This window comes from Pollicipes pollicipes, unplaced genomic scaffold, assembly GCF_011947565.3.
Source record: "Pollicipes pollicipes isolate AB1234 unplaced genomic scaffold, Ppol_2.1 Scaffold_4295;HRSCAF=5057_pilon_pilon_pilon, whole genome shotgun sequence".
NCBI lineage: Eukaryota > Metazoa > Arthropoda > Thecostraca > Pollicipedomorpha > Pollicipedidae > Pollicipes > Pollicipes pollicipes.
In genome coordinates this window covers 32516444-32537024 of record NW_023596461.1, presented here as the reverse complement: position 1 = coordinate 32537024, position 20581 = coordinate 32516444, and the positions used below count along the sequence as shown (strand labels likewise).

At 53.2% G+C, this 20581-nt stretch overlaps 1 protein-coding gene across 1 annotated transcript in view; it reads left to right on the top strand.

Moving 5' to 3' along the window:
• The window catches only part of LOC119097450 (forkhead box protein E3), a 34480-nt gene that overhangs the window by 8829 nt on the left and 5070 nt on the right, over positions 1-20581 (top strand). Inside the window, exons 2-4 of the mRNA XM_037220482.1 lie at positions 7598-7738; positions 8924-9054; positions 16476-16599. Coding sequence (XP_037076377.1) covers positions 7682-7738; positions 8924-9054; positions 16476-16599 — 312 coding nt within the window. The 5' untranslated portion in view covers positions 7598-7681. The remainder of the gene's footprint in view (positions 1-7597; positions 7739-8923; positions 9055-16475; positions 16600-20581) is intronic.

Here is a 20581-nt window from a genome sequence, read left to right as displayed (position 1 = left end):
CGCAGGCAAGCTGTAAGGCATAGCTAAGTTCAATGTCTAGATAATGTGTCTTAACTACAGACCATATTACAAGTAGGCATCCTTCACATTACTCACAAGCAAAAATATGTGTTCATTATTCATGTTCCCATATAGCTCACAACGATGAACCGCGATTCGACATTTTGACCGGTCCATGATGACGAGCTGAGCAATGAACACGTTGGTCAATGAACTGTTCATGCCAGGCAACGCATAGTGCACTGGCAGCACGCGAAATGAATGCTCTTACCAAGTTGATAGTAGGGAGCGGGTATGCTCTCTGTCGTGATGACAGGTACTTTTTCTGCTTCCAATTTCAAGGAGCGAAAACTATCTAATAGCTCTCCAGTTAAAATGTACAAAACTTGGTGTCATCTGGCATAGATACGTCAATATGTGGGCTTTCGTGTGGTCGAATTGGCATTTGTTCACCTCCTTGCTTGCACTTCCCAGCGCGTTGTAGTTGATGGTTAAATGCATTTCAGCCCAAGCCTTCTGCATTGATCAAACCACTCTAGTTACTTCACCAGCCATGAAATGCAGCCCCATACCAGCGATAATCGCCGAATTTGTTTTTTGGTGGGTTGCGTGTGCTTTGCTTGGAACAAATAGTTCTTAAGATTTTGTGGCAAAAAGCGAGCCCATGCTGAAACGCTGTCATATAGAGTGGCTACCTCCCACGTAACATATCAGTCAGCTTCACGAAATTATTTTAAATTGTTTGTGTACCTGAAAGGAATACGCGTTTGTATCGCATGCTGCCGCCAATCTTTATGCGCAGCAGGCATGTGTTACTTTTGAAACACTCATCATACATGCATGGTAGATAGATAGGTAAAACTATCATAAAGCAAACAATCTCAGTGACAAACCAACTTAAAGGGAATATCCCACCGTTTGTACTTTTCATTATATGTTAGATCAGACGCGTACAATTTGATCAGTAATACCAATTTTTTAAAAGTCGTTCTGAATAGCTCAGAATTTGTATTCGGAGTAGCCGATCCTGCAAAAGAAATTTCAGTGGACTCACATCTCACCACTATGAAAGTCATGCATTTCATTTGTCTTGGTTTTTTCAACGTGTGTGTTCTGTATTGTTCGCAACACAGTGATTTGTCAAAATGTCCGTGTAATAAATGATGTGAAAACTTCAAAACAGCTCGTTGGACTAAAAGATCTGCGCACATGAAACGTACCCCGTGCATTCAACGAAATATTATATGGCTATAAGTTCACTTTTAAAGCGCTTAACACAGTGGCTCTTTTTGAGGTGCAATTTAGCTTTGGGAATGGGAGTATCACATTGATATATCCGCAGTGAACGCGCTGGTTCAAACTTCAGCCAGTGCGCTTCTCGTCAACAGACCCTCCTCGCCGCCCGCTTGGCCAATCACAAACGTTCTTTTATTCGCACCTGCAAAGGGGCCACGGCGGTTGTCATGACGACGGCGGTCGCGACTTCAGGGAAGAAGTGTAGTGCTGTTGCAAAAGGATGACAGCATAATTTGGACTCGAAAATTATTTAAAAAAATGATGTTCTTATCATGTCTTGATGGTGCTGCAGTGGCACTATCCAGCGCTAGTATTAGACGAAATGCGCCCTGGAGTTTCACTAGTCTGGCTTGGCGATATGCCCCAAACGTGGGACACTCCCTTTCATGGCGATGCAAGACATAGGTAGCTGTGCAGAATGCAACATTTCTAGCGGCATCACTGTCTCAGACAATGAACAATTGTCTATACTTCAGCTGTTCACACGCAAAGCAGTTGTTACTTGTCTTGAGTAACGCATGTACCGACTTTCATGTTAAAGGGAATGTTCCACATCTGAAGATGTTGAATGAATCATGAGATGGGAAAGCCTGCCCTAGACAACACATTTTTTTTTTTGTTCAGTTAATATGCTCCTCAATGCGTCACGGATGTTGTACGTAACACGTGGACTAGTGGACCAAGCCTTAAGAACGGCAAAGCTTTGACTGCACCGAGTGATCTTCAGGGAGGCCATTTCAGTTCAAAGCCCCATTCGAATGTGGGACACTGTAACATGTACATGCGCTGCTCATTAGCAAATGGGGCTCCCGGGCGACGTTTAATGCGTCTGTTTCTTGTGCGCTAGTGCACGTGCGCCCCTGACCCGCTTCGCCGAATCGACCGCTGCGCGCCGCTGGTGCCGCGAAGCGCTGTCATATGCTGCCTTCACACGCACAGGGGCCGGCCGGAGCCGGGGCAGCGCACGGGCGGCCGGCGCAGACCGGTATCGACACCGCCATGTTGTCCGCTCCGGTTTTTCGGAGGTGCATACCTCCGATTTGCATACCATTTCGGAGGTGCATACCATCCGTAAACTCTCATGCTCTCATCAGCATGCTCGTAACATGTGAAATTTTGTCCAACCGGGGTTTGAGCCTTTTTTATTTGACCTCACATTCAGCCCACTGTCATGTCAGTTCATCAAGCTGTAACTTTAGTTTGAAAAGCATATCCACCGAAAATATGGAAAACTAGCACTCCAAAAAGCGTTCTCGACTGAGTGTACATATCACACGTGTGGTTCTGAGTGTGTGAAGCAGCAATATAAAGAGATGCAATGTCTGTAACATATCGAGAGATTATTCAAGGCCAAGGTCAGATCAGGTCAGCTATCCGAGTGAACGCCAAACAGCATACAAAAGTGTTATGTTGAGCGCAAAATTGCCGAACTGTGTGAATGGCGATGTATGAGCCATTCCGTGTCACGTCACACTGAGCCTTGAAAAACTCTCATGTTCAAACAGGTGCACTTTCCAAACAGCATCTTCCTACCGTTGAAATGCATACCAACAATGTTCATTTGCACGGAGGCATATACCGGATATGGGGAGTGTAATGTGATGCAAGATAGATGTCGCAAAAGGTCACATAATGGCTTCAGGGAGCCTCACCTCATCCCTTGGAATACAGTCAGGGTGGATCCAGAGGGGGGCATGGGGTCATGCCCCCTCCCCCTTTGACCCGAAGGGATCCCATCGGCTCCGAGAGGGCCCACATTCGGCCGAACAGACGCAGTGCTTTTATACAGAACGCAACAATATTGGACGTTTTTGAGCTTTCAGGTGACCAATGACAGTTGCGAGCGGAAATGGAGAGCCCGCGAGTACATAAAAATATTTCTCAACTCATTAAGAGGGTGGTAATTGGGAGGTCTAAAGACTGCTTACGCTCTACAGAGGCCGTACGCTTTTTCCGGGGGCCCTATATGTTCACTTGCGGAGTCAACCTGATCGTTAAGGAGCCTTCTACGTTGCCCTTGATTTCTTTGCATTTGCTTAGAGGGTCTTACGCTGTTGGTGCCCCCCCCCCCCCCCCCGCCAGCGTGCCGAGGCACTCTGTCAATCAGGGGCCTTCCACGGATTCCTTCCATTCGCCCGAAACGCTTTCTACGCTAGAGGCGCGGGGGGGGCATATGTTAACATGCTGGGGTATTCTTATTTGCTCAGGGGCCCTTCACGTTGGTCACGGTTAACCCATCGGCACACTCACGGTATGCTCATGGGCTCTCTTCATTGGTCTAGGGCATTTCCAATTTTCTGTCACTCGCTTAGGGCCCTAAGCTCTTGTCTGTTGCCCATCTTTTAACCTACTTAGGCTCACTCGGTCGTTCGGGGCCCTCCAAGGTGGGTCTTAGGTACCTCCTATTTCAAAGGAGGGTCCTATGCACCTGTTGGGGCCCCTATAGGTTAACCTGTCCGTGTACACTGGACTGTTCCAGGACCCTGCACATTGGGTTTTTGTATTTGAATGCAGGGCCCCACGCTCTCGTCAGGGCCATATGGCAGCCTGCACGGGTGCGCTCGATCCTTCGAGGACCCTCCACACTGGGTTCTGGGTACTTCTCATTTGAATGGAAGGCCCTGCGCTCTTGTCGGGGTCCCATTTGATAGCCTGCTCGGGAACACTCGACCGCTCGGGGACATCTTTATTCGTCTTGGGTACTTTATATTCGAATGGATCGTTGAGGGCCCTATCTGTTAACCTGCTCGGGTGCACTTGATCGTTTGGATCCCTCCACATTGTGTTTTGGGCATTTGTTGTTTGAATACAGCGTCCTACGCTCTTGTCAGAAGCCCCCCCCCCCCCCATCTGCTATCCTGCTCGGGCACACTCGATCATTCCTGGGCCCTCCATGTGGTCTCTTGGGTGCCTCTTATTTGAATGTACGGCCCTCTGCTGTTGTCGGGGCCCCGTCTATCAAACCGCTCGGGCTAATGTTGGATCCAGAGGAGGGGGCAGGGAACAGTGTTCTCTCCTTGTGCCCCGAGGGGACCCATAGGCTCTGAAGGGGCCCATGACCAGGTGGACGGACGCAGTTTTCAAACACAAAACACAACAATATTGGACGTCTTTGGACCTCCAGACGACCAAGAACAGCCACAAGTGAAAGTGAGCCCCGTGAACAGATAAACTCATTACGTTGTCCTGAGGCACTGCGCTGCTGCCGGGGGCCTATATGTCTACTTGCCGGGTCAATCCGATCGCTAAGGTGCCTCCCACGTTGCCTTTGAGTTCTTTGCAGTCTCTCGTAAAGCCCGACGCTGCTGTTGACGCGCCATCCGCTAACATGCCTGGGCACTCTTGATCGATCAGGGGCCCTCCACGTATGCTTCCCATTTACCCGAAAGGCTGCATACGCTTTTGTTGGGGCCCCATATGCCGGGGTGCATTCAGTTACTCAGGGGCCCTTCTTATTGGCCTGGGGTTTTTCCACTTGCTCGGAGTGTCTTGCGCCTTTGCTGGGGCTCATATAAGATAAGCACCGAGGCACTCGATTCATCAGAGGCCCAGTATTTAGCAGCTAACCTTAGCTTATTTTGCCAATTTTTTTCCGAAAAGCTTAGCCTCGAAATGACGGGATCCGCCATGGTCTGGAGAAAATGAATAAGTCCATGTATGTGCATACGTACCACGCCTAGCTTTCTAGGGATGTGCACAATAAGATGGGTTTCTGTATAAAAATAACGCACCAAGGATCTTAAAATTTGCTAGCTGGACTGCGAAAGTTTCTGTTGGGGAGCCCGAAACTCTATCGAGGCCTCACAATCTTGTGTGGCTCCCTTGGCGAAACCCTGGATCCGCACCTGAACGCAGTGAGGCATACTTGCAGTTAAATCACTTCCAATCTGCGAACACAGAGCTCCATAAATATGTTAGCGGTATAGGTTTAAACACGTTTGACCCAGTCCGCCCTGTCAGCAGTAGGCGATGGCTTTCATTAACCCAAGAGCCCGTCGAAGAGCACGTGCGGGGCCACCTTCCGTTCTTTTGAGCGTTTGCTCCGGCGCACCAGACATGGACACCGGCAGAGTGAAGCGACTGTCGGCGTTAGCACCTTCGTCAGCGTGGGCTGTCGAAGGCGACCTTATATCAATATAAGTCGGCGATCGGCGAAATTGACGAGGGCCAAACGAGGTTTCCTGCACTTCTCGGGTGAATCTAACGGTGCCCGCTAGCCAGACATCGCTTTTATCGCTTGTCGGGTCCTGACAGCCACGCACCGAACAAGCGCTGCTGGAACCTGGAGGTATCGAGAAGGACGCGGGTGGTAGTTATCGGCGGAGGGGTTTGAAGGCCAAGCTGTCGGCTCTGTGATCACTGCAGGTCGTGCCATGAATTGTCGGTCGTTTGATTGCCCTCGGTGCCAACACGGCAGCGTGCGTGAAGGCTTATGACGGATGGTGACCTCTGCATTCGCACGCGGCGCTGAATAACTGCGGGACTACGACGTCATGGATAATTATATCTTGTGACTTGCGTAGTGGAAGATCATTCAGCAATTGATGCGGGGGTGGGGTTTCCTCAGCGTCAGAGTCGGCGAGTGGGCGGGCCCAGGGGCAGCGCTGATCCAAACGAGTCAGGTTCGGATGCCAGTACATGACACGCTCAGGTACAAAACGGAAAGAACGCTAACTCAGTGATGCTTTTTCTAGTAAAATCTGTCGGATGCAGTGGATTTGTGTGGCGTATGCTATGTTATATGCTGCGGTATTTATTGCGTGCATCTGGGCGTCGATGGACTGGTATTTTAATGAGATGCAGAAATTATAGGGCATGGGTGTGGGCGTGCGCTTACTGTACGCCAGTACGCGCGGCTGGAGGCACTCACCGATTGTAGCGAACTCGTAATAACTAAGGCCTGAGGCATGGCCATGCGAGCCGTCTGTTGGCTCTGCTGGCTTAGTTCCTCAGTTCTGCATGAAGGTTTATGCTCGCCCCGCGAAGGTTCGCCGACATGGAGCAAAGCTAGTTAATCATCGCCAGCAGTAGCGCGCAGCCGATGCATTGCCCTCTACTGCATGTATTTCCCCTGCAAACAAAACGTCTCTTTCAACCGGTGACCGGTGAATGCCGCCCGCAACAAACGCCGGCTCGCTATTTAACTCTCCTATGCAGCAGTCTTCGCAGCAGCGACGTATTTGTAGAAACAAATTCTGCGCAGGGGATTTTCTTGCAGTCGCGAGCACCAGCCCAGCTCGCCCCTTTCAGCTCCACCCCGTGGTCAACAGCCCCCCCCCCCCCCGAACGGTCGTCGCCTCGCGTGAGGAGCTGTCGCCTGCATGACGGCACGTTCCCCAGTCACAAACGCCGCCGGCCAATCGATACGGCTTTGCTCATGTACCCGCCGGCGCACCGACGCGCCCGGCGACGGATGACGTCACCGCGGTCACGTGACCGGCCACCGCGCGTCCCGCCTCGGGCAATTCTGCTGTCTCCGCAGCGTGGCCGCGTTTTGAGGCGGCGGAAACGGCGTGGTGTGCGGCCCGCACGTGCGGAGGTTAGCGTCAGGGCTGCCCTGAGTAGCCCGTTCTGCTGCGGGCGGGGTCGAAATGTATCGACCTCGGCCAATTACTGCCGTTTGGCTCGCTAGGTTTCCACGAACGAGGCTGGAAGAAATGCCCTCGCTGTGTGCGCGGTAACTTGTTGGCACTCGAGCCCCCTCAGTGTTACTACTGCGATCAACCCATATCACGTTACAGCAGCGGTGTGTCTTTTTAGTCGCAGCAGCCATATTATGCTGCTCAAGTTTTCTAGGACCTGCTGGAATTGACATTTAATTTGCTGCATCATTCAATGCATGGTGTCGGATTTGTTGCACCGAAGATGGCTCGTACAACAGCCTTTCAACGCAGTCACTTTTGTGGTCACATGCGGTCATTGCCATTGAGTAGTAACAGGGACCCATTTGACGTCTGGGACTTCCCCGTTTTTTAAAAATGGTACACATCACTTCTCAATTGTTGAGACGAACTCAAACTATTGACCTTCAGTGGCCTCTGAGAACGGTGCCTGCATGTTATATGTGTCCACTGTGACCTGAGCGTGACCTTTGGGACCTGTTGACCCGTGGACCTCTGCCGCAGCCGGTGCACTTTCCGGCCTCCACCGTGACCTCTGTGGCCTAAGTATGACCTCTTTGACCTGTCGGCTCGTGACCTCTGCCGCAATCGGTGCCGCAGGCGGCCTCCAGTGGAGACGAATGACCCCTGTGACTTGAGAGTGACCTCTGTACCCTGCTGACCGGTGACCTCCGCCGCAGCCGGTGCCGCAGTCGGCCTCCACCGTGGAGGTGTGCGACCCCGCGGCGCTTAGCCGCTGGTCCGATGCCGCGGCGGCCGAGGTCATGGCTGGCGAGACCTTCCTCGACCGCAGCCTCACAGCCATCGACTGGCTGCCCCAGGTCAGCAGACGCTCCGCCCCCATCCCCTCAGGCAGCCACACGCACCTGACGCACGTGCTCCGAGCGGCGCACTCGCTCAAGGCGTCACCTGCGCTCGCCGTGCCGTCTGGCGTGTTTGTGCGCTGCCATTTCTCCCAGGTCGCTGTGCTGTGCTACATTTAATGATTTTGTGTGTCATGACCCATGTTTGCGCCTACTGGCCCGTCGGTGTTGGCGTTTTTTCGCTGACGCCGAGGAACAGGTCATCAACCCCTGAGGTCATCAGTGAACAGCCCAAAACATTGGCTAAAGAATTTGCCATGGATGATCGGTTCAAAATGGTTTATGTTGCCTTTTCCCATAAGGCTATCTTCCCCTCGGCCATCTCTTTCTTCCGCGCCGCAGCCATGAGCTGAGTCGAGTTCCTGAAAGTCGCATCGCTCGCCGCTGCACTAGGCCTCACAGTCCGTGCTGCAGACATACCACAGGCCGAGGTCTATTCGCGTACTGGTCTAAGCCGTTTCACACCGTGAAAATGCCGATCGATGCAGGGACCTCGGCGGCTGTTTGCCGTCCACCGGGCTCTGTCTGCACACCTCGTGTGCGCCTGTGGTGCATATGATGCATGTAGACCAGTGTCCTGCCGTCGCTGCGCGCAAGGTTTGGAACGACTTCAAATTGACCCCCCGGGGACGTGACGGCCCGTGTGGTGGCGTCATGATTGCCCAGACGAATGAAAATATATTTCCCATGGCAAACAACGGCCCAGCTTGGCGCTGAATTTCATTTTTTATTGCGTTAGCCGGCAGTGCCATTTTCAGCGTTGACAATTTACCGAGATATAACACGATCTAAAGTGGAGGCCAAACGACCGTCGGCCGCGAAACAACGATGCCGAACTGGCAATCGCCTTGTCATTTCGGAGTACTTCTTCAGCACCATTTTTGAAAGGCAATAATGACCCAGGCAATTTGCGTCGTCACATTGAATCTGAAGGACGTTTACAGCGCCGAGGCCAATATTGTAAACCCAACTACTGTCACTGACGGACTGCTTCCTCCCACTCACAGCCACTCTCGATCGTGGTGCACTGACAATACATCTACGGTGGGAAGGTTTCTTTGCCCTGTCAGCACAGCGCTGTTGCCGCACTACCAGCGCTGTGTCTGGCTGCTGACGGCGCTGCTGTGTGCTGCTGTGCGACAGCTCAGCGCCAAGAAGACGCTGGATCAGACGGTGGCCGCGGCGGCGGAGATGCTGGGCGACGGCCGCAGTCAGATCGCCCAGGCCGACTCCACCGGCGACAGCCAGCTAGCCAACGGCAAGCCCCCCTACAGGTCAGTCGCGTCAGGTCAGGCCGCCAACGCCAAGTGAGGTCAGGTAAGGGCAACAGGGTCATAAGAGGCCAGGCAAGTCGGATCAGGTCCGTCGAGTAGTCAGTCGGGATAGGTCAGTTGTGTCAAGTCAGTCAGGTCGCTTGGATGAGGCCGGTCGGATAAGGTCAGCCAGGTTCAGGTCAACCCTGTCAGGTCAGCTGGAGCAGGTCAGTCGCGTCAGGCCCAGGTCAGTCGGATCAGGTCGGTCCGGTCATATTAGCCGGATCAAGTCAGTCGCATCTAGGTGGTAGGTCAGCCCGACATATCAGGCGTTAGGAAGCATTTTCTTAAGTACTAGTGGCAACAAGCACACCATTCTGAAGCAGAATTTCTGCTGCATTCTGCCGACGTGCTTTATTGTCATTACACTGCGCACAGGGTCACGCAATGGCGTGACCCGATCGCTGGCGACGAGGTTGCTGAGGATTGCATGACTTTTGCGTGACTTTTCAGCTTAGATTTGAACAAAGCCGACCAGTCGTGGCCATAAGTTGGTTCCACCACGCAATCAGAGAACAATCAATGCACTGACGTCACAAACATTGCCACAAACGTGAACGGCGACGACCAATCATGAAAAGTGAACAAAGAAACTAATACTTACCCGTCATTATACCAGCACCAGCCTTGAATCGAGAAACGCGTTCACACTTCATGCAGTTAGGCGCCTTACGCGGTTCGCCCCACACCATACAGCCTGGCGCGCCTGGGTCAGCCGGCGAGGGAGACTGCGTCACAAGCTTCCTGTGTACCTGTATGGTGTCATTATTGCGGCACGGTTGCACATAAATACTTTTAGATAACATCGCTGAAATCAGGACGACAAACCGTTTCAACGCTAAAATTCGCGATGATCGGTTTCATTGGTACTCATCAAAACAGCACCTCGCAGGGCGTGGCGTACCAGCTCCTTTCCCGTCTACTTGACCTGCCGTGACCTTGAGAACGCTCGAGCCCGTCGTCGGTACGCTCTAGCCCCCGTCGCTCTATCGATGGCACCTTTGTCAGCGGCGCCGTCCCCTCGCCACGCCCGCCGTCACCTGCCCTTCCGCCATTCGCCGCGGGCGACGCGCGCTATTCAGCGCGAACCTCGCGGCATTCACCTGAGCGCCGCGCCGCCCACGGTCCGGCGGCGTGACGTCAGCGTGACGTCACTGGCAGTCGACCGGCGCGGCGGGCCGTGGCGCTGGTCGGGCCGCGGCGGCGGCGCTGGTTGGGCGGCGGCGGCGGCGGCAGTGGGTCCGCCAGACGCGATTCTTGAAGTCCGGTTTCGTTCGCCCCGGCGCCCTGCCGCTAACGATGAGGGGTCTGGAGAGGGCGCGGAACAGGCTTCAGCCCTCCCCCCTTCCGAATGTGTTGCCCGTGACCGGAGAAACAGGTTGTCGTCCCATGTCTGAAAGGTTGCGTGTTTTAAAGCGACATGACGCGTGTAACAGCAGGCTTGCGGCCGGTCTACGTCCATCCTGGCTCAAGCGCTGCTTTGCAAGCCAGAGGCGTGGTTTTTGTGCGCATCGCGCACGAATGGAGTAAATTTTTACACGAAGTACTGCAGTTTTCTTGACCAAGGGCGGCTGGGGGCTTTCACCGACTCTGAAATACTTGTCGTCGAAGTTTGTACACGCGGAACTGCTCGAGAGGCCATTATCGTTACTGGAAGGTGAAGTGCATCGAGCAAAGCTCACTATGCAGCACGCCAGAAGCATCAGAACCGCCAGCAGTTTTTCAATATCGCATACTCAGTGGTCATGCAAAGTACAGATTGACGAAAGAATGTCGCAAAATCGAAACAGCAGAGCATCTTCGTTGCCCGCTTAAACTTATCGCTGCCTCCCTGGGTGGGAGCTCAGCAGCCCAACCGTGATCAGGTCGCCACCACGTGCATGATACTGACCCCACCGATGCCGTAATGAGCACGGCTTTGGTGTGGAAGCAGGCTCAGCTCGCCTTTGTAATTCATTCACTATGTTGTTAGTCCCAGGGCTGCTTCAGGAACTCGAGCGAGCAGCACGCAACTTGCAACGGATAAAAACACTGAAAACCTTAGCCGGATGGACACCGTGTGGCCGCCAGCGGTCTTGCCGCCATGCTTAATCAATAGCGCGCGAGACCTCCTGTTCCCATGGCGCACACTGTAGACCATTGCCGCTGTGTGCCGATGCAGGTGCAACACATGATGGGTACTCACACGAATGACGTTAGAGCTTTTTTGACCTCTCTCACCCAGGAGACAGGGGTCAGGGGTCGGTGAAGTAGCGCGACAGGAAATAAGGACATGGCTGGCGCCAGGAAATAAGGACCACAGCGCGCGGGATGGGTTAGCGCGGACAAGGTGCGGCAGCGGGCTGGGGGTCCAGGGAGCCTTGTCCCCCACTATGCATGGAACGGGGGACAAGCTTAGCAAGGGTCAGGGATCGTGGCACAGGCCGGCAGGGGTCATTATCAGTGACGCCGCTGGTAAAGTTAGCCTTACGGGAATGGTGATAAAATTATTATAATTTGTTTACACTTACGCTTATACCAATACGCCTACACAATTGCATGTTACATTTCACTTACACTATTATTTACTCTTAAGCGGCTCGGCCAGCCCGTCGTCATTTCTAGAAGCTGGTATCTTTGTGACCGCTGATCCTAGGTTCATGCAGTTCTCAGCAGAGAGTCGCCAGATGTTGTGCCGGGCGTCGTAGCGGCACGAGTCCACCAAATCGCGACGGAGTTGCAAGCGGTCAATCGCATGACCAAAAGCGTGAGACAAGACGTGCGTAGATCACTCGCTCTCGTGCGTAAGCTTCTGGTTCGCTCGTTCTAAGGCACGCTCAAGGATTGGCGCCAGGTCTCAGCAACCAGATGAGATGAAGACGTGGGACGTGCTGCGCGGTGGTCGGCTGCAGGGCGAAGTAACGGCTGCAGCTCATTAGCGAAGTTTAAAACTATCCGAACCATATGTGTACCAGAAGTCGACCGGAAGGCGGCTAGTATCACATTCTCCGAAACGGATCTCAAATAATCAAGAAATAAAGATGAGTCAAACGAAGCAAAGTATCATACATCTCAAACTCAGGACGTTTCGGCTTGACATGATATATGAAATGAGCTGTGCGGCATATCGAATCATGAAAACTACACAGCCGCGTATCCCCGCTTGTTGCGATCAGTGTAACTTCATCCACAGTTACCAGAGGTGTAAAGAAACACAAATGCATCGATCTCGGCATGGAGACTATCCGATTTGGTGATATACCCTTTGTCATTGGCGGGTGAATGCTGCGTCGGCGGACCTCCGCCTGTTGACTTATAATAGGTAGACTTTCCAATGAACTGGTGAATATGTTGGCGATGTTACAGGAGTGTCCGATTTCGTTAAATTAATCTTAGTATTATCTTACATGATAACAATTATCAACATTTCCATCTGTTCCCTGATTCCCGATTATCAACATTCCCAACATTCTAGTCTGGACCTCCGCCTCTTAATTTATGATAGGTAGACTTTCCAATGATTTGATGAATCTGTTGGCGATGTTACAAGGGTGTCTGATTTCATTAAACTAATTTTAGCGCTATCTTACATGATATCAATTATCAACATTTCCATCTGTTTCCACCTCTCTCATTTCATGCCACATAAAACGTATCACTGCTTATTGTCCCTGGAGTCCGGCGTACCGCTGGAAGTAGTGCAGCCATTTATATGAAGGCAAACCTTCAACTGACATCTTTTAGTGACACCTTAAACAGTTTTAGCATATGGCTCAGAGAAGTTGCAAGTTTTCGTCAAGATGTGTAAGGCAATGGAGAGATAACATCGATGAAAAAGCGGATTTGCTCATAGGGGTTAGTTGGAAAGGTAGCTTCGCTATATGAATGTGATCACTGGTGAGTGCCCTTCCCGTCCATGAAGCTCCCCAGGTCCGAGCGGCGGTGTCGGGCCCAAGTACTCAAGCACATCTACACGCAAACAAGTGCCTCATTCAAAGCACTACGACATTTCCTACCAATCGACGGAGAGCTTCGGAGGTGATTCTCCGACATCTGCTGATCCGCTGATCTGCCCCTCCGACATCTGCTGATCCGCTGATCTGCCCCTCCGACATCTGCTGATCTGCTGATCTGCCCGATAGCTTGTTACTGGACGAGCCGGCTCCGAGTGGGCCTGTTATATGTGAAATGCACGAGTTTGGACCCACGTGATTGTGCTGGGATATGCTGCTGACGGGGGTTTGGACGAGCAAGACGTGGGTAATTAGCCTGGGGGCGTCGTCATCGGGAAATAGTTCAATACGTAAAGTGACTAGGCTGCCCCATATGTCACCAAGTGCTTTTTTTCGGCGGTTTGGAAATAAGCGGAACTTTGTACGACTCAGGGAGGCGGAAGCCTGGGCCTCTCCACAGCCACGGTGTTTAAGCTTTATGCTTTTTTGCAAATCTTGGGAATTCTGGTCAAGTGTGTAAGAAAACGACGAACAATGTGAAACGAGGTCCGCGGAAGAAAAACAATGTCCCACCTATATAATTGAATCTGAAGCATTTAAAAAAGCGTTTGTCATTTCCAACCGCTAAAAGTTACTTTATACCATGCGCCTGCAAAACACCATGTGTGTCAAATTCGAATTCCCAGCACACAACGGAGTGTAATTGTGCCACCACATCACGCCATTAATCGCTCTCGGGGAGAAAGGAGGACGCGATTTTGTGCCCCCTTCACACTGCACGCGACTTCTTCGAAGCAAGTCTTCCAACGGGGCTTCATGCACATTTTCTACTCGTCAGTATTGTTCATACCGCTGCATGACTCCTTTGTCACCAGCCAGCGTCAGTATCTATTCCTTATTTCGATAGTACTTGCACGACCTCAGCACCCACCATTCCAACCGTCCGTCAGCATGGCTAAACGGACATCAAATCTACGCTCTCAGATCTCAGCGCCATCCAAACCAAGCCGGTGCCCCGCCCCCCTGCCGGGGTGGCTGGAGCCGCTCCTGGCGGCGCGGGCGCCCCGGCGGCCTTGGGCGGCTGACCGCTGGCCGGCCGCGGCTGCTCGGTCCTGAGGCAATCAATACACCTGTCGTGCGCGGCCGACCCCGATGAATGGGCCTGGCCGGGCCGGGCGCCGCCAACGCCGCCCCCTGAGGCGGCCGCGGCCAGCCGTCGGCCGCCGGCCTGGTCGCGATAATGGCTGTTTGCTGGCGGCGGACCCCGACCAGCGGCGCGGGAATTGCAAGAGACGTCCGTCAGGGGCGTATCTGGGAGCCACCGTTGGATGCGAAGCCTTCCGCCTGGGTGGTAGCGGGATAGATTTTCGATAGAGCCGGTTTATTTTGCTAGTCTGCCGTCCAAGGGCAAAAAAGCCTGAGTGCTTTTGTACCCAATGGCGCAAAGACCTTTTTGCCTCTGAACGGTAGTAATGCTGACGCGAATATTTCTCAGAACCTTGACTCGCTACTCGTTTACGGTTAGAAGCTGGTCTGCTGGTATTAGAAGCCCAGTTTTCAATAACTGAAAATCTGCAGGTGCCTTTAAGTGGCTATGTATGGGGTTAAATAATGTGCAGCTATTGATCCTGACAGGGAAATGAGATGCATAGCTGTCCAAGGAGCCGCGAGTGCTCAAGGCTCTTCAAAAGTAGATACTCAATTCATATGCACAAAACAGTAATACTCAAGACCTTTCTTCATTACATCGATGTCACGAGCGTATCAAAAACCCTGTTTCAAATGATATTGCACTTTGCTGTGCGGAGGCAGATTATCGCGGTCATTGGCAAATGCAACAGGTAGACACATCACATTTGATTACGGTCAGTCTGTTAGCAACAACTCGATGGCTTGAGGTGCAACAGAGAAGTTTGCTCTTATTTTCACCCCCCGCTCAGTCAGGTTATCGCATTCCGCTATTTCACAGAAAATGAATATTTCGGTGTCTTCACCCACCGTCTGTTGGGACTCACTCCTTCCAACTTCTTTTTTCTTCTTTGGCACGCACTTATCCCATTTTAAGACCCATTCGGTGTACAGATCATGGATCGTGGACTTCATCCCATACTAGAACTGCATGTGTGCCCACCCGTCTTCCGACCTCATCTTTTCGTTTTCTGTTATGCATGTCGACCTCATTAGACCAACCTTTCAGGTCCAGCTGAGACTCACATCTTCACATTTACCCGCGCCCTCAGCCGCCCGCGCCTCCCCCCCCCCCCCCCCCCTGCTGGAGCCTGTTGTCCCTGCCCTCTGATCTTTCCCCGTCGACAGCGGGTCTGTTGCTGCTGGCCGCTTTACGCAATAGCCGCCTGTTAATGACAACACTGATTGCCAGCAGGCTCGCGCCTTAGCACCAACATCACGCAGTTCATGCCTGCACCCAAGTCGTTGGGCTCACCGCTGGTTCTGACACATTGCAATGACAACTACCTGACTACCAGCCGGCATTACCACACGTATGCCTAGACTGCCAACAAGGCCCGATGGCGGTTGTGCATCGTTAATCAATGCTCGAACCACTGGGTAAGGCGATACCCGAAGCAGCCCCCACCCCTTCCACGACTGTCGGTTTCATCATCGCCGTGTCAGCTTTTCGTGGGTGCCCCCCCCCCCCCCCCGACTTCGACGGCTGCGGTTACGTGCTTTCGTCAGCGGCGACAGGTGGGTAACGATTTCTCGGAGGCTTATGCATGATGACAGCTCGACAACTCACTGAAGGCTCGTGCTGGGATCATAAAAAACACCGGAGGTGGCAGCGCATCCCAGTGTTTTTCGTCTGGCGGCGGCGACAGGTGAGTGGTAATTTCTCCGAGGCCTCTGTACGACGTCAGATCGACAACGCGTTGAAAGCTCGTGCTGAAATCATTAATCACATCTGGGTTGGCAGCACATCCTGGTGTTTTCTGTGTTGCCGCATCTACTACTTTTTATTCTTGCCAGCTTTCAAGTGGTTTTGAAAATAGGCTTATGTGCGATGCGAATGGTCCAAACTGGCGTACACACCAACCAGGCCGGCATCCAGCACTTAGCCTGATACTTAACAACGCTCTTGCATTCTCTGCTATTCTTGTACAGGTTCATACTAATTAATCGCTGTTGCTTGCCTTATATCAATTTCTAACCCTTTAGTTTGCCTAAAAACGAACTCAGTTACACTAGCGATGATAACACAGGTTACGTGATGTGTGCCACCTGTCACCTATCACAGTACAGCCTTCACTACCAAAATTCCGAAGCACTAACTTCATTATCACTACTAACGTTCCTGAGCACTAACTTCATTATTACTACCAACATTCCGAAGCATCGACTTCATTGTCACTAATAACATTCCGAAGCACTAAGTTCATTACCATTACCAACATTCCAAAGCGCGTGACCGGATCATCCGTGTCCTGTTCTCAGCTACGCCAATTTGATATCGATGGCGATACAGAGCAGTGCCAAGCAGAAGATGACCCTGTCAGAGATCTACGATTGGATCACCGAGAATTTCCCCTACTACCGTGACATCGTGTCCGGTTGGAAGGTAAGCAGTCACGTGATAGCCTGTCCGGCTGAAGTGAAGTTACAGGCGCACCTTACGACAACGTGCAACATATCATTGAACATGATTCTTGAACCATTCCTTGTTGAACCACCGAGCCATTGGACCCGATGGCTCCAACAGTGGGTGCACGCCGGGCTTGCGTCCATCACTGAGAGGTGGATGACCGCATTTGGAACCCAACGTTGCGGCCTTTCAGTTTCGTCGTAGCGTACGCAAGAGCATCATTTTACTGTGTCATTTGATGCCCGTCCTTAAATGGCAGACCCATCATGATAATTAGCACGAGACGATGATACTTGGCATTTGAGGCCGTCACGCGCTCGTCTGTCGTTGTTCAGAGACGTGTCGGCATCGGCTCTACAACCTTCGGCACCGAAAAAAAGCCCGGGCGTCGATACCGCGGCACGCAATGTTTGCACCTCCCCACACCACATCCATAAGGCACTGGTGCCTGAGCCCAGTCGTGGCAGTGTGGGTCCCTGTGACGTCACGACGCTGTACAGCCTGCGTTACGCGACAAACGCAGCGCAGCAGTGGCGATGTGGTTTACGAGCTCGACCGCCGTGCCGAACCGTTCATCCGCTGGAACAAGAAAAGCATATTAACCTACGAGCCAGTACGTGAGCATCACTGGTCGGTCTGGGTGGGTGGCGCGCGAAGACGCAGGTCACAAGCGTGTGGAAATGGGGAAACATATAGGTGGAAAGTCTGACTTTCGAAAGGCGGTTGGATATGTCGCCGCGAGTGCCGAGGCAAACTTGGCGGAAGCGTGACGACCGAGACCCGTAGCTCCGAACAACAACGACACGCGCGCGGCTGTCGCGCGCCGTCGACGCCTGTCTGCTCCGGGCCACCCAGAACTTCCCCAGCCCCCCCCCCCCCGCCCCACCGCCCTTCCATCAGCCCGTCCAGCCACGATCAGCTGCTCCAGCGGCCGCCGAGGGGGCATCTGAGAACGTCTGGTGGGTGGGGAGATCGCTGATCGAACGGCCGCTGACCGCCGCCGCGGTATCGGTTCTCGGATTCCGACAACTACCGCGCTCCCAGAACAGGCTGTAAACGTCTTCCGCTTCCCGTTCCGGCCGTAAACGATGCAGACGAGCCGTTCGTCTCTTACTGTGTGGCATCGGCGCCCACTGAGAATTTGGTTGAAAAATGGCATTGCGAGTCCAATCTTTAAATGTCATTCATACCTACTCACCCCACAAGCCCACAAACGACCAGGGATGAAGAGATATCTAACAACTGTGGGGTAGGTATGATTACGCCCATTTACATATGATAACGCCCATTCTCGGGTAAACGATTGCCATGCCCCACCATAGAGGGCTGACCTTTCACGAGAAGTGGGACCGGGGGTGGGGTGGGGTGGGGGCAGAGTACCCTGGTCTCCTGTTGCTACGTTGATGAATGCACCAAAAGGCACGCACACGCGCACACACACACACACACACACACACACACACGCACACAAACGCACACACGCGCACGCACGCACGCACGCACGCACGCACGCACGCACGCACTCATATACGCACGCACACACGCACGCACGCACGCACGCTCGCACGCACGCACGCACGCACGCACGCACGCACTCTCAAAGCATCTTATTTATTAATATTAATACACGCCATATGGATGCAGTAATTACACAAGCTGTCAGCTCACCTAGGGACAAAAGGTCAATTGCTGGACTATATTTGGCTTTTTGTGAGCATCCGTCCAATGTCCAGCATGTCCGTCGACCACCATTAATTGATCCAGATGGTTTTTGCCGCCGCCTTTGCCACTGACGGGCTGACAAAAACCGACCGAGTCGACAGCCCTGATCCCGGGCGGACCGGGGCGCCGTCGGCTGGCTGTGGGCCTCGCTGCTAGTCCGCCGGGCGGGCGGGCGACAGGCGCAGGCTAGGTCCCGGCAGGAGCGGGTGGACGCCCGTGGGAGGGACGACTTCTGCCAGCAGGAGTGTGGGAGTCGGCAGCTATTCAACGCTGCATGCTGTTGCTGTTCATTGTCGATTTAAAGTGACTGGGCCGACCATTTTGTTTTACTTGGGTACATAGACGGGCATGTCCTCCTGAGTCATGCGGTATCATTCCTTGCGTCCTTGTGCTAGCTGCCCTTTTTGGGGTGCGATATTTCCGCATAGCTTGGGTTTTAACATTACCCTTAGGCAAGCCCCTGCTGAGGACATGACAGTGGTGCAGGCACCAGGTACGGATGTATTTTAGAATACATCGTCACAGCGCTGCCAACTTGAGGCAAGGGTGATCCAGCGGCAGCACTGCCGACTTGCATTTAGTGGAGATAAAAGCTGCTTTCAATGCAGCATTTTTTTTTTGTCTTTTTTGCATTCCACCCGGTCCGAGAAGCACAATATTTCTGAAATCTTCTGACCGTCAACCCGAGGCTACTCTTGCTTTTCAAATAACTATTACTACTCTGCTGATCAGAAGTATTCCTGCCCAGTCTTCTCCTCGCCCCTGGCGTCCGTGTCCAGGATCGGCGGAGAGAGGGTGGGGGGGGGGGGGGGGCAGTGCCACTCGTTCCTCCTGCAGCACCCGCTTCACTCCGACCCGACCGCGGACCGCGGCTGACTCAGTCCGGCCGCCACACGTACAGGCATCGATTGCTGCCTGCGCCCCCCCCCCCCTCCCTCCCGTCCCCTCCTGGGTACGCCAACACACGGGCGACAGCCGGGGTAAAAAAAGGAGATCCGTGCTACGAACGTGGGAGAGTCATTACAGCGCCCGATGGCGTGCTCACGGATAGTCCGGGCCATCGGCTCGCTTGCCAAATCCCCTGAGCTTCTGTTATAGGGCTGGTACGGCTCCTCATGGTCGGCGGCACGAGCCACTGGTACAGCATGTGCCGTCGCCCACCTTCCGTCACTTTTTGTGCTGGTCGTGTCTTATGATAAGGTTTGGAAGGTTGGAACTTCGAAGTCATGTTTGGGTAGCAAATACTTTTTTGGAGCGGGAAGGGTTTCTTTGCGCGGTGGCATCATTGTCGAAAATGTAGTTTAAGAACCACCTTTCGTTCTCTTGGTAGATCCCTTACTTGTACCGGTTTTTATCTTCCATTTTGACATTTGTTTTCAGCTTCGACCTTTACGCTGAACACCAGCTGATCCTGACAGTGACGTCACACTTCCGCGACCTACCGGCTCCGAGACTGTGACCTCCGGCCTCGAGACTGTGACCCCCAGCACTGAGACTGTAACCCCGGCCCCGAGACTAGGACCTTCTCTTTCCAGAGACTGTGGCCTACCTTCCCCGAGATGTGACCCCTTTCCCAGGACCGTGACGTCCCTTCCCTCAGACTGTGACCCCCGGCCCCGAGACTGTGACCTCCCTTCCCCGATCCTGTGACCCCCCGGCCCCGAGGCTGTGATCTCCCCGATCTCCCCGAGATTATGACCTTCCTTACCCGAGACTGGGACTTCCCTTACCCGATAATGTGACCTCCTTTCCGTGAGACTGTGACCTCCCTTCCCCGATCCTGTGACCCCCCGCCCCGAGGCTGTGGTCTCACTTCCTCGAGATTATGACCTTCCTTACCCGAGACTGGGACTTCTCTTACCCGATAATGTGACCTCCTTTCCGTGAGACTATGACCTCCCATCCTCGAGGCTGTGACCTCCCTTCCTCAAGTCCATGACTTCCCTTCCCTGGGACTGTGACCTGCCTTCCGCACGGCTGTAACCTCGGCCCTAAAACTGACCTTCCTTACCCGAGACTGTGACCTCCCCTCCCTAAGACTGTGATCTCCCTCCCGCGAGACTGTCACCCCTGGCCCCGAGACTGTGACCTCCCTTCCCTGAGACTGTGACCTCCCTTCCCTGGGACTGTGACCTCCCTTCACCGAGACTGTGGCTTCCTTTTCCCGAAACTGTGATCTCCATTTCCAAAGACTATGGCCCCCCTTCTCCAAGACTGTGACCTCCCTTCTTTGAGA